Below are 25,782 nucleotides of genomic sequence, written 5' to 3' on the forward strand. Positions count from 1 at the left end.
CCTTCCTAAAGCCTGGTTGGTGCTTGCCCAGCTTTGGGAAGGAGACAGGAGGGTTCTAGGACCCTCTCAGAGCCTTCACACCTCCTTTCCAAAGCCCAGTGCCTCACTTAACCAGCTTTGGGAAGGTGGCACGAGATCTGGGGTGTGTGTCAAGGTGCCATATTAGCAAGGCCCACCCCTGCAAGCACCACACAGCTCATAGGAGAGAGCTACACTGGCTGCCAATTTGCTACAAAGTTCAAGATCCTTTGTTAGGACTTCATGAGCCCAAAGTACCTATGGACTGCCTGATTCCTTACTCCCCACCACAGTCACTGAGATCCTCTGAAGGGCGCCGCTGGCAGTCCCCCAATCTTCCTGAGGTTCGGGTGGCCTATACTAGGGACTGAACCTTTAATGTGGTAGGGCCTGTCCTGTGGAACTCCTTGCCACCAGAACTCATCTGGCTGGAGTCGTTTTTGTTTTCCTTCAAAGTGCATTGCTCAGACAGGACTTTGGCCCATTACCACTCAGGTTTTATGGCTATGCTGCTAATGCTTTTCCTGCAAAAACCTTGTGCACCACTTTGCTACATTTTCTGTGTAAGTGCAGTCTGTAAATACTTGGATAAACAAATGCATCAACAAAAACTTTCCATGTGTTCCAGGCTCTGGTGATGGTGGTCATTCTGGGCTGGATGTTTGTCCCCATCTACATCAAGGCCGGAGTAAGTCCACAACGGGGGCAATTTGGCTTCCTCATTCGCGGCTCCTGTGCTTGTCTTATTTTCTGCATATCACTGGGGGTGGGACGCCCAGGCTAAGGGAAGAGGGAAGGGGTTTGCAGGAGATCTGCCTGGCAGCGCCTGGTGTTCTCAGCAAAAGGAGCTCTCACTGGGCTGCTGGGTAATTATTGACAGGTCTCCTTTCGTGCGTTCATCCACACATCCCCAATTGCCACTGCTTCCTTTTCATGGGTAATGGCTTTGTGCATAGTTCCTCAGCTGGGATTTGCACCTACAGTTTCTAGGGCCCACCTTTGCCAGCTTCCATATTTACTGGGAGGCTGGGCCGGGCCTGGCCAGGCCACGTACCCCTGCCCCAGTGCTCTTCTGCTTCCTCTAGCTGCTCCAAACGCCTTTTCTTCCTCCTCCTTGCAGGTGGTGACAATGCCAGAGTACCTGCGGAAACGGTTTGGGGGGAAGCGCATTCAAATCTACCTTTCCGTCCTCTCTCTCTTCCTCTACATCTTCACTAAGATCTCAGTAAGTGGAACCATGGATCCAGCACCCTTTCCCTCACCCAGACTAACTTTTTGCCTTTCAAGCTCTGTGTGCAAGGATGGTTTTGTTGTTGCTGTTGTCCTAGTGCTTTCCCCATGGAAAACTGCATTTTACAACTGAATCAGACGCGGGTGGCGCTGTGGGTTAAATCACAGAGCCTAGGGCTTGCTGATCAGAAGGTCGGCGGTTCGAATCCCCACAACAGGGTGAGCTCTTGTTGCTCGGTCCCAGCTCCTGCCAATCTAGCAGTTCGAAAGCACGTCAAAGTGCAAGTAGATAAATAGGTACCACTCCGGCGGGAAGGTAAACGTTGTTTCCGTGCGCTGCTCTGGTTCTCCAGAAGCAGCTTAGTCATGCTGGCCACATGACCTGGAAGCTGTACGCCGGTTCCCTCAACCAATAAAGCGAGATGAGTGCCGCAACCCCAGAGTCGTCTGCGACTGGACCTAATGGTCAGGGGTCCCTTTACCTTTACCCGAGCAAACAGTCATTGTGTTTTCTATGGATTGCATTTGTTTCAATTCAGAAGTAAAATGAGGGTTTTTCCAGGGAAAATGCCAGGGGAAAAACCACACTGGGACACAAAGATTTAAAGCGCAGACCTGTGTCTGGAAAGTGTGGTGCAAAAGGAAGTCTGGGTGAGCCCTAGGCGTGAAGGGAAAACAACATATACATCATATAATGTTAAACACACCCCCGTTACTGCTTCTGGTTGCCCTATAAGCTCCCCACTGGAAGATCGGCTCTAGGGCATGTCTGACATTTTGGACTACAAATCCCACCAGTCCCTGCTATCATAGTTGCATGGGCTGGGGCTGGTGGGATCTGTAGTCCAAAAGCTTCTGGAAGGGACCAGGCTGGGACAGGCTGCTGTGAAGCCAGAAGAAATAATGGGAATCATGGGAAATAATGGACATCATGGGAAATAACATATCATGAGGTAAAAACCTGGCAGCATCTCTTCCTGCTTGCTGTATGAAGCATTATTCAGCCTGCACACAGTAAAAATCCATTTAAAGCTCATCTCCCGTCCCCCACAAGTCCTGGGAACTGTTGTTTGTGAAGGCTTCTGAGAACTGTAGCTCCAGGAGGGGCAAGCTACAGTTCCCAGGATTCTTTGGGGGGAAGCTTTATGCTTTAAATGTATGGCATGTCTGCAGCCTCAATAGGAAAGAGGGGCTTTTGGGATTTTACAGCCCACCAGACTGGAGGTCACAGGGGACCTTCCTTCAATCCTGCCCCCTCCTTTGCAGCTGCTGCCTGGTGGGGTGGGGGCAACCGCTGGCCAGTTCTTTCCCCGCAGTTGCCATGCAAGGGTACTCTTTGCCCTCATGGGCAACAGCTGAGAGATAATCATACAAATTAGCCCGAAAGGCCAGGCCTTTTGCCCTCCGTCTCCGCCAAGGCGGCAATAATCCATCTCTATCAGGGTTACTAATTAATCTGGAATGGGGCAGGGAAAAGGTCTGCAGCAACCTGCCCCCCCCCCACTTCCTTGCACTTCAGCACCAGTGGCAATCTTGGCATCCTGGGACAGAAATGAACCGCTTTCTTTTAAAGTAGAAACTCATTGCAGAACCATTACTCAAGTTCTGTTTTAGAAGTTATAATTTGTCTAACGTACAGTGTCCAAAGGATTCTATTGATTGTCCTTGCACACCTGGTACGGTAGGTCTGTCTTATTATGATTTCCACTCATACTGCAGATGGCGAAACAGAGGCTGAGAGAGGGAGAGTGACTTGCCTAAAGCCATTTTGAGAGTTCATGGAAGACATGGCCTAGGAGCAGGGAACGTCTCCCTAACCCTTGTTTTTCAGCCTCACCTCTCCTCCATCTGCAGTCGGCAGCAATCATACCAACCTACCTCGCAAGGTCGTTGTAAGGGTGCTGGGTGGTAGAATATGTGTCGACCCACAAGCAAGTCCCACTGAGTCCAATGAGGGCTTACTCCCAAGTAAAGCAGCCTGATCAGAGAGCACATGAATGTCGGAGCTGCTTGCTGGTGGCATCAACGTGACCTTGCCGGCAGCCACTGTTTCCAGTTGATTAGCACGTGGCTCTGTGGAGGTGATTCCTGCCTAAGGTGAAGTTTAGTAGTCGGAGAGAGGCGATAAAGCCTTAATGGGGGCCGTAAAAGACACTTAATGAAGATATCAGATGCAGCCGGTTGAGCTGGATCTCCAGTGGGAAAGCCTTGGGGAGCCGCCTTCTTAAAGAGCTTCAATAATGAACAGCCTGCAGGATAGTTTTTATAGTTTATGTAAGATGCGGAAGCGACAGGCATCTCTTGTGCCTAAGGGTCATAAATGATCACTTGGTTTTGAGGAGGAACTCTTTCCCAGGGAGGAAACGGATAAAGCTTTGAGGCTAGAGGCAGAAAACTGAAACATTGCCGTGTGCTTGCCATGCTGGTTAATGTGGGGCCTGGCTTTGGGTGTTTCCAGGGGTGGGTGTTCATACCATCACTGCCAGGTGGCCCCCTAAGGCCCAGATTCCTAGCTTTCATTTCTTTGTTTTGAACTGCTCACTCCTATCTGACATTTTGCAACCGAAATGATTCCTCTCTCATCACTTTGACTATGTGGCACCTCTCCTCAAATCCACACCTGACATTCTTTGATTGATAAGATAGATTTTATTAAAATGTCCCCATGCTGCTGACTTTCTCTCTGCCCCTGGATCCACCCTTTCTCTCTTCTGAGTATAAATACTCAACATCAGGGGTGGATCTTCACACGGGGGGGGGGGAGGGAGGAGACACTATAAATAAGTCAGAAATTAAATTGTTATAACAAAAGGAAAAAAAACACTATGGAAAACCACTTGGATTTTTTTCTCTCTCTCTTGCGCCAACTGGTGTTGCATGTTTATAACACATTCAAAATGCTGTTTCTTGACTAATGTAGCTGAGTCCCAGGTTATGTTGATGCTAGTAGGCAACCAGCAGGTAATAGGGATTGCAGGACTGTAGCTCATGGTAACCCACTTCCAGGTGAGGAGGATGTTCAACAAACTCTCTGTGTTTGTTGGTGAAACTCCCGGGAGCACTTGCAACCTGGCCCTGTGGGCATAGTTAAACTATGGGACTCATTCCTACAGGAGGCAGTGATGGCCACCAACTTAGATGGCTTTAAGAGAATGCGACAAATTCATGGAGGAGAGATGTTGATGGCCACTAGCCTTGATGGCTATGTTCTGGATCCTTGTGGGTGCATGGTTACCCATTACCACCACTGCTTAAAAACACTGCTCCTCCTGTTCTGTTTCAGGCAGATATATTTTCTGGTGCGATCTTCATCAAGGAAGCCATGGGGCTGAATATTTATGTGGCCATCATTATCCTGCTCACCATTACAGCCCTTTATACCATCACAGGTGAGTCTTTGGGTTCAGAGGGTCTCCCTGCTTCCCTGTCCATTAAAGATAATAAGCTGCTGAAGTTGCAAATCCCATCCCGGGTGGGATTAGTGTCTGTGTGTGTGGTTTGGGAGCTGCACGGCCAGGGAAAAAACAATGCTATCCAGGGTTGTAAAGACTGCAGAGAGAATAATTGGGTGCACTCTTCCCACCTTAGATCAAATCTATGCTGCCAGGTGCCATAAGAAAGCAGCAGAGATAGCGCAGGATAGTACGCACCCAGGAAATGATCTCTTTCAGCTTCTGCCTTCTGGAAGAAGGTATAGGGTTATAAAGACCAGGACTAGCTGCCTGAGAAACAGTTTCTACGCAAATGCAATTCTGGTTCTAAACGCAGCATAAGGGGTCTCTATAGTATAGTGTATTTTAAAATGGGGTTTTAGAGTTTTTAGGGGTTTTTGAATGTTTTATGTAGTTTTGTTGTAGTTTTATATAGTTTTTATGTAGTTTTATGTAGTTTTTATGTAGTTTTATGTAGTTTTTCAATTTCATTGTTCTACATGGGACAATGACAATAAAGACATTGTATATCGTATATCATAGGGAGAGAGAAAGGCTGCCTGTAGCCTTGAGTCACATGTGACCATCTCCCTGTGTGTCCTGAGAGAGAGAGAGAGAGAGAGAGAGAGAGAGAGAGAGGTGTATTCTCTTGCCAAAGCAAGATGAGAAAAGCTTTAGCTTTGGCAAATAGGTAAAGGCAGTGATGCTGGGGAAGGGGTCCCTCTCCCTCAGAGGAATCAGGAGATGTTCTCCTCCTCACACTGCCCTATTGCTCTTTCTATCCTTTTGGCTCTTAGGAGGACTTGCGGCCGTCATCTACACGGACACATTGCAAACTTTAATCATGCTGGTGGGGTCCATTATCCTGACCGTCTTTGGTAAGCAGACAACACAAAGGAAAGGTTGAATGTGTCACTGAAAAGTCTACAGTGGTACCTCGCAAGACGAATGCCTCGCAAGACGGAAAACTCGCAAGAAGAAAGAGTTTTCCGTTTTTCGAGGTGCTTCTCCAGACGAATTTCCCTATGGGCTTCCTTCGCAAGACGAAAGCCCATAGGGAAATCTCCGGGGACAGCGGGGAAGCGCAGCGCGTCTTCCCCACTGTCCTCGGACCTCCTCCGAAGGCTGGCGGTGGGGCGGAGAGACCTCCTCCCCCCGCCAGGCTTCGGAAGGCTGCTCCGAAGGCTGGCGGTGGGGCGGAGAGCCCTTCTCCCCGCACCAGCCTTCGGATGGCTGTTCTGAAGGCTGGCGGTGGACCGCCAGCCTTCAGAACAGATCCGGGGACAGAGGAGAAGCGCAACGCGCCTTCCCCTCTGTTCCCGGACCTGTCCTGAAGACTTGCGGTGGGAGGAGGGTTTTCCTTCCCACCACCAACATTCAGAATGCTGTTCTGAATGTTGGCGGTGGGGAGGAAAGCCCTTCTCCTCACCGCAAGCCCCGCAAGCTCCGGGAACAGAGGAGAAGCGCAGCGCGCCTTCCCCTCTGTTCCCGGACCTGTCCTGAAGGCTTGCGGTGGGGAGAAAAGCCCTTCTCCGCACCGCCAGCCCGGCAAGCGGTTTCCATAGGAACGCATTAATTGATTTTCAATGCATTCCTATGGGAAACCGTGCTTCGCAAGACAAAAAACTCGCAAGAAGAAAAAACTCGCGGAACGAATTAATTTCGTCTTGCGAGGTACCACTGTACTCAGTATTGATCCAGAGTAGATTCTGGTGTATAGTTAGCAGAGTAAAAACTTACAACACGTTGCAGGATTCCCAAAAAATAGACTAGAGGCAATTAATATTACATCCAGCAGAGCTTTACTGCTACTGGAAGGCAAATGAGCATAACGGTCACAAATCCAATACATTCAGGACTGGCACTGTCCATTAGAAATCCAGTTGCAGCAGACTTAACTTAAACTTGCAACAGCTTATAATAAGTCTAAACCTTAACACTATATACAGAACACCACACCAGAAGGGAAAAAGACAGAAAGAGAAATTGAAACCCAGGCTCATTCTGGCCTCTTATTATATAGTCAGCATGACCTTGAGAGAAGAGATAAAAGAACCAGTTTAAACCAGCCGTACTCAGCTTCTCTGAAGGAATAACCCAAACATCATGAAGCTTCTTTCACACAGAGAAGCTTCCCGAACCCTCTTGAATTTAGTAGAATAGGAAAGATCTCTACACATCAGATCAATACTTTCTGTACTAAGAAATGCAAACTGACAGAAGCATCACCTGCCAGAGCCAAACTGACAGAAGCATCACCTGCCGGAGCCACCATTATTTTGCCGTGTGCGCTTGTGAGCAGTTAAACAAACCCCTCATCAGATGCTACAAGAAATTTCAGGTGACATAGCCTGGCTGTAACTCAGATGAGTGCCCTGCCTTAAATGAAAGGAGACCATTCGGTACTCGCCTGTAAAAGGGTTTTCTCACGCGTATGGGAGCTGATGGCAGGAATGGGCATTCAGACCCCACCTGGTGGTCACAGGCAAAATTGCACTAAAAACAAATCTCTTCAAATCTCTTGTAAAGCTTCTGAATTCAGTTTGGAATTCAGTTTTCATTATGACAAGCCGAAGAAGCAGTGCTGGATTAAACCCTGTGGAGGCCCCTAGGCAGTCAAAATCTCAGGGACACCACCCCACAACTCAAATTATCTCCTTATAGGTTTCTGATTTGACCCATCAACAATTTTAATACAGCAGTTTCATTACACAATATTATTTTGATCGATTGTCACAGGGCCCCTAAAAGGTGTGGGCCCATAGGTCGGTGCCTACTCTGCCTGTTTGGTAATCTGGCACTGCGAAAGAGGACAGGACCAACAACACAAAGGTAACCCATTAAGAGGTAAGAGACTCTCTGCAGCTAGACAAACAGACATGCTCAGAAAAAGGTATATAAGCAGCATCAAAAATAAGCCATGTATACCATCAGCCCGTATATGCCTGGGAAATCCCTTTTACAGGTGAGTTCCAAACAATCTTTCCCCCAGGCATATGGAGCTGGTGGCAACACCAGGGCTTACCAAAGCTCACTGATCTACAAAAGGTGGGCTCTGAAAAACTAAACAGGTGAACACAAATAAAATCAGCCTGGAAACAAAGTAGGAAAGAAGTAGAGACCCTGAGAGAGTAACAGAAGGCACGACTTTTGGTGCAGGCAAAACACAGAAACTGAATTCCAACGGAGGGAGGGGCTTGACAGGTGATTGATTTTGCTTGCAGTTTTGCCTGTGACCACTAGGTGGAGGCTGAACATCCATTCTTGCCATCAGTTCTACATGCCGGCTGGGGAGGGAATGCAGGTTACTTATCTGTGAACTTGAGAGAGTTCATCCCTCCGCCCCTCAGCTTCCCTGTACAATCAATTCAACAAGTGAAAATTCAAGTGGAGATTTATCATCAAGCGCATACAGCACACAAACACCGCGGTCATCACGAGGACTGGCAATTTCCTTTTCTCAGTGGCAACTGAGAATCTCTCAATGCCAGATCCACTATTTCTTACCCCCTGGAAATCAGCTGCGAATGTCTGGGGGGAGGGAGACCACATGCAGCATTAAAGAAGCCCAGCCTCCCCTGAACTGGGATGTGGATGTCTCTGTGCCTGCCTGGCACACATGTGTGTGAGTGAACTGGTACCTTACAAGGACTGTCAACTTTCCCCAGCATTTGAAGAAGTCGGAGGATATGAGGAATTTGTGCACAAGTACATGAATGCGATCCCGCAGGTTGGAAATTCCAGTATCCCCGAAAAATGCTACACACCCCGTCCAGATTCGTTCCAGATATTCCGGGATCCCATCAACGGTGATTTGCCATGGCCGGGACTCATCTTTGGCCTCAGCATCCTGGGCCTCTGGTACTGGTGCACAGATCAGGTATGGTGGGTCCTCAGGTCCACTCTGAAGGGGAGGGGTGATGGTGGCGCCTAGTTCCTGCTCAGATTCTGTCTGCGGAGGATATTTCTGCAGCAACGTGTGGTCAGCTCTTCCCTCCAGCACTTCCCAGAGAAGAGGGAGACAGTATAGATTTAGAACAGCGGTTTGCAGAAGGTCACAGTTCAGAGGCTGCAGAGGGGAGAAGCTGGGAAACATTGGGGGAGGAGCAGGAAGAAGACGCACCAGGGGAGAGACAGCTGACAGACTCAGTGTCTTTGGAAAGCATTCCAGATCCCCCATCTCCCAGGACCTGGCGGGCATTGAAAGGAAGAGAACAGAAAGCTCAGGGGCAGAAAACACAGATCAGTCAGCGCAGGGATGACGTAGAGTAGGAGAGACAGAGGGGATGGGGCTTTACTCAGAGCAACGCCATTATCCAAGAGAGACTGCATTTCTACATCTCTCTCTGTGAATATTGAATAAAAGACACTGGTAAGAGCTTCTTGTCTCTCCGTTACTGGCGGACTGCTGTGAGGGAGGGGGATCGGATTCCCTGAAGCATTACATGTGTGGCGCTTGGTTTTCCATAGGCTGAGTACTGAGACATTTGATTTCAGATGCAGAGATGCTAACTAGTAGTGAACAGAACTCTTAGGTAGTGGTGTAACGTAACAAGGGGGTGTCAGAGGGGCAGTGGCCCTGGGCACGGATTTTTGAGGGGGCATGAAGTAGGCGCGCCCCCCCCACAGGTGCCCGCAGCGCAGCCCGGCCCTCCTCTTCCAGCGTCAGAGGCACCAATACTCGCAAAGAGGAGCACACTAAAGGGTGTGTTTAAAATATTCACGTCTAAGTTGCTTCCAAAGTTTCCTACTTCCCTTAGCATAGAAAGAAACCACGTGTTTGGTAAGTAGGGTTCACATGGTGGAAAAGAACAAAGCGTTTAGTAGCCCTTTCTCCCAAGGTGAGGGGCTGTGACCTAGCTAAGCCTAGCAGGACAGCTTATTCTATGGTCTTAACCCCTTCATGCATTAATTAGAGTTAAGCATGTTGATTATATGAGCCTGGATATATCCTGCAGGCTGAACTGGGAACTTCTGCAAAGCAGATGCTCTACCTCTGAGCAGAAGTCCTCCTCTGAAGTAAAAATTCACCACACAAGCAACCGATAAGCCCACGCCACCCCAAGGAGCCTGCTCTGAAGTCAAGACTAGCCTGATTGGCTGCTCACTTTCCTCTCCATTCCTCTCCGGTAGGTCATTGTCCAGCGATGCCTCTCAGGCAAGAACATGTCCCATGTCAAGGCTGGCTGCATCATGTGTGGTTACCTGAAGCTGATGCCCATGTTCCTGATTGTCATGCCAGGCATGATCAGTCGAATTTTGTACACAGGTGAGATGAGACCTCCAGCCTCGTCCTCTCGTCTCCATCCGTGGCAGAGTCCATTCAGAGTGTGGCTCTTCCATCCATCCCCTCAAAGGGTGGTACCCACTGGGAATCCTGTTCATTTCTAGAATGGCGCACGCAGGATATCTCAGCCCACCCCACCCCCCAAGTAAGGTGCCCCTGTTTTTCTCTTTCCCGCAGATACGGTGGCTTGTGTCGTTCCTGAGACGTGTCTTGCGGCATGTGGGACGCCAGTTGGCTGCTCAAACATCGCCTACCCAAGGATGGTGGTCAAGCTGATGCCGAACGGTGAGATGCTTCACTTGTGCTCTGGCTGTTAGGAGGGGGCTGGGAAGTGGTGGACTGGAGGGAAAAACCCAACAAGACAGCAAAGCACAGGTGCAGGGTGGGTAATGACACCTGCATCGTTTTGTAAGAATACATCTGCATGGCTTTGGCTGCTGGGGGTTGCGTTTCCACAGAGTCAGGGCAAACAAGACTGTCAGGGCAAGAGTGGAGAAAGTGAGGGTGATTTAGGAAAGGTGGGAGCAAGCACTGCCCACCTTCGTGACTTAACTAAGCTAGAGCAATGAGCATCCCAGCCAATAAATCAGCTGGAGAAGTGCTGTGCTGAGTGCTGGGAAAGTCAAGCAGAACCCTGGGAAGGCAAGAGCCAGAACAGATCAGAGAGGTGCTTTGTTCTCCCCCCCCCAAAAAAAATAACTTTTATTCAAAATTAAAACAAAACATATCATCCAGAAACATATCATCCTTATTTCCCCCCCATTTTTCCTCCCTCCTCCTCCCTCCCACACAAAACCCACCCACCCCCCGACTTCCCTCAGTTCCAGTCTTTGATTTCTCTAAAAATGCTGTTTTCTGCATGTTACACAGTTGTATAAATCCTCAAACTATTTAGCTGATTATTATCAATAAAAAGTTTGTGAATGTTTATTCAAAACCAGCCAAGGAGTCCAGTTCGCTTTGTTGTAACTTCAAATACTTTGTAAAGGGTCCCTTTCATCTTTAAAGTCACAGTTATCCTTGTCCCGTAGCTTGTATGTCAGTTTTGCCAGTTCTGCATAGTCCATCATTTTTTCTTGCCATGATTCTTTAGTTGGGGTTTCTTCAGTCTTCTATCCTTGTGCTACCAGAACTCTCGCGGCCGTTGTCGCATACATGAAGATGTTTTTCAGCTTTTTTGGCAGATCTTTTCCTACAATCCCTAATAAAAATGCTTCGGGTTTTTAAACAAATGTTAAATGGAACATTTTCTTCAATTCCTTGTATATCATTTCCCAAATTTTTAAAATTACCTTACAATCCCACCACATATGATAAAATGTCCCCTCCTTTTCCTTACACTTCCAACAGATATTTGAACTAGTTTTGTACATTTTCCCTAACTGCACTGGTGTTGTGTACCATCTGTAGATCAGAGAGGTGCTTTGGCAGCAGCAGCAGCAGCATATAACTGGAAAGCACCGCACTCCTTGGCTCCGCCCTCCATCCGCTAACCTCTCCAGTTACCTGCTTCTCTTCCTCTTGTGTTTCAGGATTGCGAGGCCTGATGCTGTCTGTCATGCTGGCGTCTCTGATGAGCTCCCTCACCTCTATCTTCAACAGTGCCAGCACGCTCTTCACCATGGACATCTACACTAAAATACGTCCAGAAGCGAAAGAGCAGGAGCTCATGATAGTGGGCAGGTGATGATGACAAGTAGGAATGACTATTATGTGCTCACAGCTCTTTGCAACTTGAAACTTTGCCTGGGACCTGTGAGACCACCAAGGGGAACCTCACCCAGCCTTCCACCTGACCTGGAGGTTTTGAACTACAACTCCCATGAGCCCCCTTTTCATACGACCATGCTAGCCGGGGCTGGTGGGAGTCATAGTCTGAAACAGCTGCAAGGTGCACGAAATTGGGGAAGGTTGGCCTCATCTGATGGACAGCCCAGGCCCCAGCTTCTTTACCCAGATAGTGTTCATTGGGGCTGGCTCCCTAGAAAAGTGGTGCCTGCAGCTGCAGCCTTAGTCTGGTTCCTGCCCTCTGTCTGAAGACTCACAACCTAAGGATTTAAAGGTTTTTACAGGATGCCCAGCTTCTCTTTCCATATACATAGCATCCGGTTTGACGAAGAGTTCTGGAGGACGAGTTTGCTCGCTGCTTGGTGACATTTTTGTTGACCCTCCATGCAACACTTGGGTCAGCAACCAGGGCCAGGTTCAATGTCTAACTAACAGCAGTGAATCAGCAAGAGGTTAACCATACAGGGTGCAGTACGCAAGTAGATTTGAATCTCGAATGGCCCACCTTCTCCCAAGGATCTGTCCAACAGCTGCTTGGCAGCAGAACAGACTTCATCAGCAGGTTTTTAAACAGGGATTGGATGGCTGTCTGCCAGGGATTCTTGGTCCCTTCCAACTCTACAGTTCTAGGATTCTATGACAAGGAGGCAGAAGTGGTCCAGGCACCCTTCTGTTCATTAACATATTCCAGGAGTGACAATACGGCAAATTGTTTGTTTGTTTGTTTCATTTCCATCCCACCTTTTCCTCCAAGGATCTCAGAGTGGCATATATGGTTCCCCCCAACCTCCTTTAATCCTCACAATAAGTCATACACAGTGAGCTTCATGGCTAAGCAGGGATTCAAACTCTGGTCTCTTTCAGGTCCTAGTCTGGCACTCTAACCACTATGCAGCATTGCCTCTCAACCATAGATATAGAGCGCAACTCTCTCCAACTGGCCAACAAGCTTGGCTTGCTGAGTTCGGACACAGTATTTTCTCTGCGCTTTCTGCTTCTGCCACTTGGTGGGGTGCATTCTTTTCTCCACACATTTACATTTTTTTAAAAAATGGTTTTGCCTTACTGTGGCTTTTGGTTTTTTCTCTCTCTCTATAGGACCAATAGGGCAACTTAAGATTTTTCTTTGCTATGTGACACCTGTGGTGCTGAGGTGCCCCCCTGTGGACATTTGGACTTATTGCACATGTAGCATCCTGACAGGCTGAATACCAAGTCCTTCTCTCCAACAGAGCAGCCTCAGCTGACCTGGTGCCCTCCAACTATGTTGGACTACAACTCCCATCAGCCTCAGTGTCATATGACCCTGCTGGCTCTGACTGATGGGTGTTGTAGTCCAAAACAGCTGGAGGTTATTAGGTAATAGGGAAGGTTGAGATTCGACCACTCCCTGCCTATTTAAATTAATTCCCTTTATAACAGCTTAGTTGCCACCTAGACAAAATGGAAGGAACAGATGCTAGCTGTGCCATTTAATGGATCATGCTGTTTGCTAAAATATGGGATTAGTTTCTGCATTTGAACACTCGCTTAGGGATGTGATGTGAATGAACCCAGCATTTGCTCAATGAATTACTGTAATTGCCACTACAGTGGACGCTCGGGTTGCGAACGTGATCCATGCAGGATGCACATTCGCAACCCACAGTGTTTGCAACCCACAGTGGTGCATCTGCGCACTCACAGGTTGCAATTCGGCGCTTCTGCGCATGCGTAAAGCGCGATTTAGCGCTTCTGAGCATGCACAACTGCCGAAACCCAGAAGTAACCCATTCTGGTACTTCCAGGTTTCGGTGGTCCATAACCCAAAAAAACGCAACCTGAAGTGTCTGTAACCCAAGGTATGACTGTATACTGTTTTTCATGTGCAACAATAATAAAATGGTTCACAATGTACAAATAAAAACCGACAGTCAAAACCTCACCACGCTCAGGTGTGTCCAGGACCAGTGCTGGGGGCCAAGATGGACAGGTGGGGCTTCAGCTGTCAGCAAAAGCTGGAATGAGCAGGGCAATGGGAAAGACGTTCTGTTGTGCTTTGCTCTCAACCTGAGTTGGTTGGAAAGTGGCGGATGTGATTACAGTATCGCAGAATTGTAGAGTAGGGACTCCAAGAGTCATCTAGTCCAACCCCCTGCAATGCAGGAATTACAGCTAAAAAAATCCATGACAGATGGCCATCCAACCTCTGTTTCAAAACCTCCAAAGAAAGAGAGTCCGCCACCTTCTGAGGGAGTCCATTCCACTATCAAACAGCTCTCACTGTCCAAAAGTTCTTCCTAACATTTAGCTGGAATCTCCTTTCTTGTAACTTGAATCCGTTGGTTTCCTGGAGCAGCAGGAAATAAGCTTGCTCCATATTCCATGTGAGAGCCCTTCAGCTATTTGAAGGTAGCTATCCTATCACCTCTCAGCCTCTTCTTTTCCAAGCTAAACATACCTGCCTCCCTCAACCATTCCTCATAAGGCTTGGTTTCCAGGCCCTTGATCATCTCTGTCACTCTGCTCTGCATGGGTTCCATCTTGTCGATCTCCTTCTTACACTGTGGCGCCTAGAACTGGACACAGTGTAGTAAGCCCACAACTTATGCAGGCGTTATATTCCGGAAAGAACACCTAAAGCAAAAATCGCATATAGTCAAAATGCATTGGGTTCAGTGGCGGGTGGGAATGCCAAAGTCATTTTTCCTGGAACCCCACCCCCTTAAAAAAAATTCTTTTGCCACACACGTAAAGCTTGATGCACACAAATTAAATGTGCATTAAGTTGCAGGCTTACTATACTCTTGATGGGGTCTGACCAAGGCAGAATAGAGTCTCTTGATCTGGACGCTGTGCTTTTGTTGATGTCTCACTTGGAGGGGAAGAAGTCTCTGCCTACATCTTTAGGGTTTTTGAATGCTGGCATGATAGAGAGCTGTGATTAACATCTCCCTTCTGTTTCCAGGCTGTTCATGCTAATCTTGATTGCGGTCAGCATCGCCTGGGTCCCAATAGTGCAGTCGGCTCAAAACGGGCAGCTTTTTGACTACATTCAGTCCATCACCAGCTACTTGGGGCCCCCCATCGCAGCCGTCTTTTTCCTTGCCATTTTCTTCAAGAGGGTCAATGAGCAGGTAAGCTGGGGGGAGGGGTAGCACTCCCAGCAAGGCCTGGGAAGAGCAACTGCTGGGCTTGACCTCAATTCTCTGAGCGCCTGGGCAACTGTAGGAGGGGTATGCATGCGCAAAGGGCTATTAATGGCTACTAGCCGCAATAGTGATGCTCTGCCTCCATGGTAAAGGTAAAGGGACCCCTGACCATTAGGTCCAGTCATGGCCGACTCTGGGGTTAAAAGTCAATCCTTTATTAGGCATAGCAAACCACACATGATCAAACAAACACCGTAGACAACTTGTGCAAAATACGAATTCAGCATAACAAGGTTTGTCCCAGTCAGATCTTTAACTCCAGAGAAAATCAATTTGCATAAATAATACAATATAACACTACCACATCAATTAAGAACCACTAAATCTCTTTATAATGGCCCAGTCTTTCTGCATGGACAGCACTCAAAAATTCAGCCACTATTAAAGTAATTTGATCGTTCCTGTCCGAGAGCAGGTCCTGAACCATTGGTGGCATAGAATTGAGCCTGTTAAGTTGTAAGGCCTCTAATAATTGTCTTCTGGCATAAATGTCAAAATCACAAGAAAAGAAAATATGCTCCAAAGTATCAGGTTCTTGTTTACTACATTTGCAGAGACACTCTGCTTCTGGGAGAGCTAAATATCTTCCTCTTACTATCATTGAGGGAAACATATTAAATCTGGCTAATGACTCTGGGGTTACAGCGCTCATCTCGCTTTACTGGCTGAGGGAGCTGGCGTACAGCTTCCGGGTCATGTGGCCAGCATGACTAAGCTGCTTCTGGCGAACCAGAGCAGCGCACGGAAACGCCGTTCACCTTCTTGCCGGAGCGGTACCTATTTATCTACTTGCACTGGTGTGCTTTCGAACTGCTAGGTTGGTAGGAGCAGGGACCGAGCAATGGGAGCTCACCCCGTCGTGGGGAATCGAACCGCCGACCTTCTGATCGGCAAGTCCTAGGCTCTGTGGTTTAACCCACAATGCCACCAGCGTCCCCTGCCTCCATGGTAGGAGGTAGTAAATGCCTCTGATTTCCAGTTGCTAGAAACCACAGGGGGGGGGGAGTGCTCTTGTGCTCGGATCCTGCTTGCTGGCTTCCCAGAAAAGGCATCTGACTGGCTTGCGTGAGAGCAGGATGCTGGCTCTTCTGAAGGTTCTTATGTGTAAATAGAGGCAGCTCCAAGTGGGGCAGGAAGTGAGGACCACCTGTTAAGAGGGATGGAGCACTGTGCCTAGAAGCCATTGGGCTGAGTGCTGTTGCCCATGGTGTGACTCAGACTAAAGGGAAGAGGTGCAGGGCTGGATCCAAGCACCATTTGCGGAGCTGAGCTTTTTCTGCTGCTTCCTGCCAGGGGGCCTTCTGGGGCCTGATTCTGGGGCTGCTGATTGGACTGTCTCGAATGATCACCGAGTTTGCCTATGGAACTGGCAGCTGCGCTCAGCCCAGCAACTGCCCGGATATCATCTGCAAAGTCCACTACCTCTACTTTGCCATCATCCTGTTTGTCATCTCGGTCATCATCATTTTGACTGTCTCATACCTGACCAAGCCCATTGATGACGTCCATGTAAGCCATTCTCTCCCTCTTTGCTTTGATCTTTCTCCTCACTTCTCCTCTGCCCCTTCCCACCTCCGGATGGTGCTGCAAACATGGCACGTGCGTCTTTCAAAAGGAAGAACATCTGTGGGACACAGCACTGTCTCAGAACCTGTTTTGAACACCAAGGCTTGGTTCTGCAGCATGCAAAGGGATGAAGGCAAATGCCTTTGTCCACACTCAGATTTCTTCTGCCTTAACAGCTGTTGCATGCATCCACCCTGGATCAGAAGGAGCGTGGCTACCAGACAGGCTGGACACAATGTTTTCCTTTTAGAAATGAACCACAGATGGAAAGCCAGTGAAGGATGAGGCTAGGACCAAATCTTTGCTTAGTCAGTGAAGCTCCCCAGGGAATACCTATCTCTCTCTCTCAGCCTAGCCTACCTTGCAAGGATGTTCTGAAGGTATATGAGAGAAGTGCAGGGCCCAGGCAGTAGTGGAGCTTCATGCTCTGGGGTGTGGAGAGCAGGCGGGGGCAGGGCTGGCACGTGTCCTGAGGGCAGGGCTGGCACGCATCCAGGGGGCATGGCATGCCACCTGCAGGGGCGGGGCATGCTGCCTGCAGGGGCATGGCACCCAATGCGGGTGGGTGGGCAGCCGCAATGGCACCCTATCGGGATTGCGCTGCTGGGGGCGGTGTGCTCCCCCCGCACTCCTCTTCCTCCACCAGTGGGCCCAGGCCAGTACTATGGAAATGCTGAATAATTATGTCTCATATGCTCTAGTCTATCTTTGTACAGTGGTACCTCGGGTTACATACGCTTCAGGTTACAGACTCCGCTAACCCAGAAATATTACCTCGGGTTAAGAACTTTGCTTCAGGATGAGAACAGAAATTGTGCTCCGGTGGCACGGCAGCAGCGGCCCCATTAGCTAAAGTGGTGCTTCAGGTTAAGAACAATTTCAGGTTAAGAACGGACCTCCGGAACGAATTAAGTACGTAACCTGAGGTACCACTGTATTGTGCTAGATGACCTCGGTGTCCCTTCCAGTTCTACAATTATATGAGCACAGAGTGGGGCAGAACAGTAGAAGGGCATTTCTAGACTTGCTGCCCCCCAGTTTTCTGCTTCCGAGCTGTGAGCTGCCACGGCCTCTCCAGTTACTTCCACCACATGGGACACCCTCTCTGCACCGGACCCTTTCCCTCGCCCACGATGGTCTCAGCCCCCTCTCCCCAGGTTCATCTCTGTCTCCCTGTTCTGTGCCCACGGCAGCTCTATCGCCTCTGCTGGAGCCTGCGAAACAGAAAGGAGAAACGCATCGACCTGGATGCCGAGGAGATGGAGGAAGAGCCGGCCTACGAAGAAGAAGCTTGTAAGAGCTCTCCCCTTGGTTCTTATTTCTTCCTGGCACTAAATGAGGGTCAATGGCAGGGGGGCGCTGGAGAGGAAGAATCATCGTAGCTTGGTGGCGGTGCATCCACTTTGCCCATGGAAGGTGCCAGGATCAACCCCGGGCTGCATTTCCAGAGCAGACTCCTTGGAAATAATGGACCTAAGTGGGTCATGCCCATTGATATCAATGGGCTTCCCCTGAAATGGACCTGCATTTGATACCACCCACAGTACATGCCATTGAATGGTTTAAAACAGGGGTAGGCAAACTAAGGCCCGTGGGCCGGATGCGGCCCAATCACCTTCTCAAACCAGCCCACGGACGGTCTGGGAATCAGCGTGTTTTTACATGAGTAGAATGTGCCCTTTTATTTAAAATGCACCTCTGGGTTATTTGTGGGGCCTGCCTGGTGTTTTTACATGAGTAGAATGTGTGCTTTTATTTAAAATGCATCTCTGGGTTATTTGTGGGGCATAGGAATTTGTTCATTTTTTCCCCCAAAATATAGTCCGGCCCACCACATGGTCTGATGGACAGTGGACCGGCCCCCTGCTGAAAAAGGTTGCTGACCCCTGCTTTAAAACAATAAAACCAGTTCAGGCCAGAACAGGCTTCTAAGCGGTTTACAATGCATGCAAATCAGTCATGCAAACTTTACTTACTACCCACCCTTCGTCCATGGCTCTCACCCACTTGCCACTTGAGGCAAACAGAAAATGGCGCCACCACCTCCTCCGCCTGAGGGAAGCCCCGCAGAAAAACAGAATCTGGAGAGGAGCCGGTGGCGGCAGCGGTGACAAACGCAGGAGACGGCAAGCACTGTCCTCCTTAAGGGCTGGGATGTACTGCCTCTCCCAGCTGTCCCCAGCCTGCCACCTGAGGCAACTGCCCAATGGGTGGGCCGGCCCTAAGGTGCCACTATAGTACACAATAAAAGCACCCTATAGAAAAAACCTTTCTCAGCATCTTTTACAACACTCAGACTGACCTGTATGGTGGGAGTCTGGCACTGGGCTTCTACATTTTCAGCCTTGACCTTGACCTTTTTTTTCCTCTTGCAGTCCCGGACAAGGAGCAGGGTTGTTGCAGGAAGGCCTACAACTGGTTCTGTGGCTTGGAGACCATAGCAGCTCCCAAGCTCAGCAAAGAGGAGGAGGAAGCCTTGCGGGAGAAGATGATGGACACAACAGAGGACCCCTTCTGGAGGCGGGTGGTCAACACCAACGGCATCATCCTCCTGGCCGTGGCCATCTTCTGCCACGGCTTTTTTGCATAGACTCGTGTTTTTCTTCCCCCTTTCCCTTTGAAATGAAGGTCTCCCTCCCCCCCTGAGATTGCTTTGTGAAGCCATAATTTGTAAGTTCTGCCCTTACCAGGTCTGACACTTATTTGTGCCAATCAAGTTGATTAATTGTTTAATCAATTGAGTTAATTGGTGGGTGGGCTGCTTCTCCTCTGAAAGGGGGGGAAGGAGGAGCCCCACAGCTCAGAGATAAAGAGGAAGGGGTGAGGAGAACCACATCAGCAATGCTCAGGGTCCATTTTTGGACTCTATTTTTACAAAGTGTTTTTTATATATAAAAATGCTGCTTTTCTATGTTTAAAATGTTGTGCTATCCCATAAGTGATTCCTTGTAAATAATAATGATAGTAATAAGTACAAGTCCCTAAAATAGAGGCTGAGTTTCATATTCTGTGGATCTATCTGCTTGAATCCCTTTTAGGCAGAATCTCTAAATTGCTTCCCTCCCTTGCTTTTTCCTTTCCTGTTTCTCTTTTATCATCCCCCCCCCCCATTGAATTCCCACCCCCTTCCCATGAGCTCTTTTCTCTGGTCTTGGACTGCAAGTGGCTAGACTGGATTTTTATTACCACTGCGATTTGAGCAAGCTTGAAATTATTAGAAGGGTTGATACCTCCCCCTGCCAACCCCCTGAAACTTCAGTCTTTGACTTGACATGGCCTGCCGCTCTTTGTGCATTCTCAATGTATTATAAATTGTGCAAAAATAATAATACACGACTTATTTTTTAACAAACAGCAGCTTGCATTTTGTTTGAAAAGGGATCCCATGCTAAGGGGCAGGGCAGTTGCTTATGGTGCTGTGTGGTGTAGTGGTTACAGTGTCAGACTAGGACCTGGGAGATCTCCTAGCTCAGCTAAGAAGTTCAATGGGTGGCCTTGGGGGCCAGTCACTGCCTCTCAGCCTAACCCTACCTCATGGGGTTGTTGATGGGATTAAATAAGGAAGGGGAGAACCATGTATGCCACCTTGAGCTCCTTGGAGAAAAAGGTGGGATATGAATGCAATACATATATAAAAATAAACTGGATCTCCCACAGGCTCCGTACGACATGCAAGAGTTGGTGTAGCATTTGTGCAACCATCTTGGATGCTAAGGGGAGAGAGAGGGAGATTCCTTCATTGGTGAGATCATTTGCAGGACGGGTTGCTAAGAAGAATGAAAAGAGCAAATTGCCAGTGTGGCTTATGGACCGTTCTAGACCACAGTCCTGGATTCAGCCCTGTGGCTAGTATGTTCATTGTCTGGCTGTGGGCAAGTCCCCATTTCTCAGTCTTACCCACCTCACAGAATAAAGTGCATAACCGCTCCGTGTGTCTCTGTGGAGGAAGAACAGAATGTCAGCTTGAAATGGGATGCCTTCCTTGATCAAACTGCTCTGGCTTGTGACTAGGAGCCCACAGAGCATGCTGGATGCCTGAGGGTGGCTCAGGGAGCACCAGGCTGGATTTTGCAGGACCTTGGACAGCTCCAAGCAGCCAACTTGCTCATCAGGAGCTCCACTGAAATCTTTAAATGACTCCCTGGCCCCGCCCCCTTCCTGATGAGTGATGGCACACTGGGGGAGTCTGAGGCCCCCATTGCAAAGTGGGTGGGTTCCTTGAGGGAGTCTGGGGTGTGTTGGAGTTCATTTTGGGGGCAGGGTCCTGGCTCAGACCAAGTTGGGGGGGGCCTCTGCCACTTACCCCAGTTTTCTTCCTGAACCAGCTAAGTCCTTCCCACTCCCCTCCACCCATAAAGAGATCCAGCTTCTGCTCAGGATCAGGGTCATGACTGGACTAGAGCAGGGGTAGGCAATCTAAGGCCCGGAGGCTGGATCCGGCCCAATCGCCTTCTCAGTCTGGGCCACAGACGGTCCAGGAATCAGTGTGTTTTTACATGAGTAGAATGTGTGCTTTTATTTTAAATGCATCTCTGGGTTATTTGTGGGGCATAGGAATTTGTTCATTTTATTTTTTTCAAAATATAGTCCGGCCCACCACATGGTCTGAGGGACGGTGGACCGGCCCACAGCTGAAAAAGCTTTGCTGACCCCTGAACTAGAGGTATCATGAGGCATGTTCCCTCTACACACATACTTTGCCACCCTGGGCCACTTGGGAGGGGTTTCACACCTCCAGGGAACCTGAGGCAAGTTCACAAGACACTGGAGCCTCAGCTCCACAGACCTACAGAAGAAGAGGAGTTTGGACTTGATATCCTGCCTTACACTCCCCTTAAGGAGTCTCAAAGTGGCTTACAATCTCCTTTCCCTTCCTCCCCCACAACAAACACTCTGTGAGGTGAGTGAGGCTGAGAGACTTCAGAGAAGTGTGACTAGCCCAAGGTCACCCAGCAGCTGCAGGTGGAGGAGCGGGGAAGGGAACCCAGTTCACCAGATTACGAGTCCACTGCTCTTAACCACTACACCATGCTGGCTCCCATGAATATAAGAAGAGGCTGCTGGATCACACCAAAGGGCCCACCTAGTTTAGCATCCTGTTCTCACAGTGGCCAACCAGTTGTCTGTGGGAAACAAGCAGGATTTGAACACAAGCACAGTCTCCCCTCTTGTAACTTCTGGCAATTGGTATTTGAAGCATTGCTGCCTCCCAGAGCACAGCTAGCATCAATAGTCCTCTCCTCCATGAATCTGTCTGATCCTTTTTTAAAGCCATCCAAGTTGGTGGCCATCATTGCCTCTTGTGGGAGCTTCACAATTTTAACTGTGCACTGCATGAAGAAAGACTTTATTTTATCTGTCCTGAACCTAGACTGGGCTGTTTCTGTCATTAAAACCCCCCAAACCCCTTCTCTGAGCTGGCGGAGGTTGGAATCTTGCTCTCAGCTGGTGATTAAGTCCTGGCTACATTAATTAGAGCAGTGATCGGTGCTGACTTCAAGTGATGGAGAGAGGGGAAACAGGTGATTTGTTGATGCAGGCATCTTCTGGCGTCACCCGCAGCAGAGCATCGCTCCAGACCTCCCAGCACCACGCTCCGCGACTGCGGCAAACAGGCCCCGGCTGAGTCCGGCTCATTTTTAGAAATGTCAAGGCTTAATAGCAGGGCGGAGGGGAAGTGCCAGATGGTGACAGGCTAATTGTTGGATTTGCCATATGCAGGAGACAATGCAAAGGTTCCCCTCAATATTTCCGGGTGACTAAGTTGTTTGCAGCTGAATCCTCGGCTATGTTAAGCAGAAACCCGCCAGCGATTTCTCATCGAGCTGAAACCTTTTCTCTGCCTTTGGCAAGGAGAGGTTGGAGCAGGATGGGAAGCCATCACCTAGAGGCATTCCGTCAGGAATGTTGTTGGGTCTGTTCAGGTGATGTCAGAAGCCTGTGGTGGGGCTATAGGACCTGGAACGAAAGGGGGGGGGGCACCAGAGCCACTTCTCTCTTTCTGGGACATCCTGGTGGTATGGGAGCTTGAGGTGGTGAATGTGTCAAGGTTGCAACAACAACAACAACATATTATTTATACCCCACCCATCTAGCTGGGTTTCCCCAACCACTCTGGGCAGCTTCCAACAAAACACTAAAATACAATGACCTATTAAACATTAAAAGCTTCCCTAAACAGGGCTGCCTTCAGATGTCTTCTAAAAGTCTAGTAGAAGTTCTTCTCTTTGACGTCTGGTGGGAGGGCGTTCCACAGGGCAGGCGCCACTACCAAGAAGGCCCTCTGCCTGGTTCCCTGTAACTTGGCTTCTCGCAGCGAGGGAACTGCCAGAAGGCCCTCAGCGCTGGACCTCAGTGTCCAGGCAGAACGATGGGGGTGGAGACGCTCTTTCAGGCATTCTGAGGCCACAAACGCTTGAGGGTGGGGAGTGCACACAGTCAGAAGCATTCAATGCTAGTCTTACTCCGAGTAGGCCTATTGAAGTTAATGTATGTGATTAACTTAGGTTCATTCATTTCAATGGGTCTGAGTTGGATTTAGTTGACTCAATCTGACGGTGAGAGTTGTTTGACAGTGGAACAGACTCCCTCAGAAGGTGGTGGTCTCTCCTTCATTGTAAGTTTTTAAACAGAGGTTGGATGGCCACCTGCCAGGGTTCCTGCGTTGGAGGGGGTTGGACTAGGTGACCCTTGGGGTCCCTTTCAACTCTACAACAACAACCCAGGGAAAGAGACTAAAGTAAGCGAGAACCAGAGGTGCTTCTCCCACGAGACGAGGGGAAGTGCTGGTTTCTGAGTGGTGTTTAGAGCGGAGGGCAGGCAGGCAGACCTAACACACAAGGCACAGCCCAAGGAGTGCTCTTGCACAAGCTCCACCAGAACGTGCTAGTGAACTGTGCCTTATGTTAATGTGTGTGTGTGTGTGGTCATTTGGTATTTCCGCCAGTCCTGGACAGGAACTGTTGAATGCAAAGACTCTGAAGCAGCAACTGGAGGCAGAGACCGCTCCTGGCCCCTTTCCAGAAGACACCCCTTGCTCCTGCCTTGGCACCATCACAGCCCTTGGAGTCCACATTGATCAAATTGAGGCATTGCTCCAGAGTTCATCATTGCCAGGAATGGTTCCATTTCCCCCACCTGCTGACAGAGCTTGGGGAATCTTCATCTTTTGTCTCTGCGGCTTGTTCTGTGAGAGCTAGGGAAGGGTGATGGCAGCCTCCCCCAACCTGGTGCCCTCCAGATGTTGGACAACTCCCATCATCCCTGACTGTTGGCCGCCCTGGCTACCAGGGCTGCTGGGAGCTGTAGTTCAGCAGCACTTGGAGAGCCCCAGGTTGAAGGCCTTGGGTGGTGGCTGATTTTGAAGCTGTTGCTTCTTCGTAGGGCTATGAGAGGGAAGGGGCCAGTTGGCAAGATCAAGGACTGCATTTGTGACTGCATTCAAAGGGAGGGAGTCAGGCCAGGCCAGAGACATTTTGCAGGCTATAGCGAAGAAGTGCTGGCAGCCATGACATGTACAACAGAATTGGCGAAGGAATCATATTTCAGCACTAGTGATGGGATAGCTTCCTGCATGCCATCTGAGGCTACAGACACATTTAAAAGCTCCTGACTACCCCCAAAGAAGCCTGGGAACTGTAGTTTAAGGCTTATGGGAATTGTAGTTTTCTGAGGGCTAAACTACAGCTCCCAGGATTCTTTGGGGGAAGCCATGTGCTTTAAGTGTACAATGTGCACACAGCCTCATTGGCCGGCTAATTTGGGATGGGGGCAGGATACGCTCTGCCCTTCAACAGAGGTGGCTGCCTGAGGGGCTGAGGAGGAACAGCCTGAGGACATCTGCTGCTGCTATCTCCTGACACCTGAGGCAACTGCCACCCTTTGCCTATTGGTAGGGCTGGTTCTGGGGGGGGGTGTGGAAAGAGAAGAGACGCCTCTCACCGAGCTCTTCTAGGCTTGGAGTCTTTTTTCACAATTGCCCCACAGTACACCATATTATATCCTACAAAAAACACAGCACAATTCTCCCATGGGGCTTCCACGTGCAATAAAATAACCTGTCTGCCCCTCCCAGCAGGGGCCTGACACTGGGAGAGGCCTGCTCAGCTGGAGACAGTCGACCCCTGGACTCTGTAGCCCCTACAGAGGGACAGAGGTCAGCCTCTCCCTGGTGAATTCCCTTCCGCAGTCCTGTCTTGCCTTCCTAGCTTGCTGGCCTAGCAGCTGCCACTGAGTAGCAACAGGACCCACACCTGAGGTTTGGGGGGCAGGCCTTGTTCCTGAATCTATTCTGCCTGGCTTGCTCCGCAAAGGGTCTCACTCAGCCCACAGCGGCACACATCAGCAGAGAATCTACGAAGGGCAGCCATTTCAGTGGAGGTTGCACAGGAATTGAGCCCTGTGGGTCAGATCTCTTCGTCTCCCTACTGTCCAGAATGGTGCTAAGGGCCCTGGTTTCAGAGTTTGGTCACCAGCTCTGTCTACTCCCTCAGGGAAGAGTCTTGTGGATTAGATATTGTTACGAAACTTGAGTGCATTTTGTAATTTTACAAGCTATGTGACTCCGTTGCTCAGTTGGATTTTATACATTATGGTTACCAGATTTTTTTCAATGACTCTGGGAACACTTCTTCTTCTTCTTTTTTTTTTTTGGGGGGGGAAGCTGAGTAGCAACAGGGAGTCAGTAGTGGGGATGGTGAGGCAAAAGACCCTGAGTCCAAGCACACGTGCATATTGTATAAAGGTGCAAAGCCCTTCTTTCGCACCCTGTGAAACATAAATGCGCAAAGTTTTTTGAAAACTGGGCAACGGCCACCCACCTGTGACTCCTGAGGCCCCCCCCCCGATTAGTCAAAACAAAGGGGGAAGGGGGCAGGAGATCTGTACCACCGGACGTCCCCAGTTCCCCTTTGGTAGTGGCAGCGGCAGCCTCAGCAGCCCGGAGCCAGTCTGGTAGCGCAGTTGGCTCTGGCTGGCTTCCGGAGCTGCTCACTGCCCACTGCCATGGTGCCTGCCACTTTCCCTCTTGGAAGTCCTCATATGATGTGTTGCACACAAGACACATCATATGGGGACTTCCAGCGAGGGAAAATGGCAGGCGCCACGGAAGCGAACAGCTCCTGAAGCCAGGAGGCTGCCGCTGCCACATTTCCCAGGGACAGATTTGCAAATCGGGGGACTGTCCCCGGGAACTGGGGACATCTGGTAACCCTATTATACATGGTCTTTCATGAATCGTGACTTTGCTGTTATTTTTATTGGTTATAGTTCA

The 25,782-nt window shown here is 49.4% G+C and overlaps 1 protein-coding gene across 1 annotated transcript in view; it reads left to right on the forward strand.

The window, feature by feature from the left end:
- Positions 1-19,863, forward strand: part of LOC128403762 (sodium/glucose cotransporter 1-like) — a 36,504-nt gene extending 16,641 nt beyond the window's left edge. Inside the window, exons 5-16 of the mRNA XM_053368827.1 lie at positions 647-706; positions 1,139-1,243; positions 4,532-4,637; positions 5,477-5,557; positions 8,348-8,559; positions 9,813-9,948; positions 10,144-10,251; positions 11,499-11,649; positions 14,702-14,870; positions 16,239-16,454; positions 17,705-17,804; positions 18,887-19,863. Coding sequence (XP_053224802.1) covers positions 647-706; positions 1,139-1,243; positions 4,532-4,637; positions 5,477-5,557; positions 8,348-8,559; positions 9,813-9,948; positions 10,144-10,251; positions 11,499-11,649; positions 14,702-14,870; positions 16,239-16,454; positions 17,705-17,804; positions 18,887-19,101 — 1,659 coding nt within the window. The 3' untranslated portion in view covers positions 19,102-19,863. The remainder of the gene's footprint in view (positions 1-646; positions 707-1,138; positions 1,244-4,531; positions 4,638-5,476; positions 5,558-8,347; positions 8,560-9,812; positions 9,949-10,143; positions 10,252-11,498; positions 11,650-14,701; positions 14,871-16,238; positions 16,455-17,704; positions 17,805-18,886) is intronic.
- Positions 19,864-25,782: the final 5,919 nt, after the last annotated feature.

This window comes from Podarcis raffonei, chromosome 16 (assembly GCF_027172205.1).
Source record: "Podarcis raffonei isolate rPodRaf1 chromosome 16, rPodRaf1.pri, whole genome shotgun sequence".
In the NCBI taxonomy this organism is placed as follows: domain Eukaryota; kingdom Metazoa; phylum Chordata; class Lepidosauria; order Squamata; family Lacertidae; genus Podarcis; species Podarcis raffonei.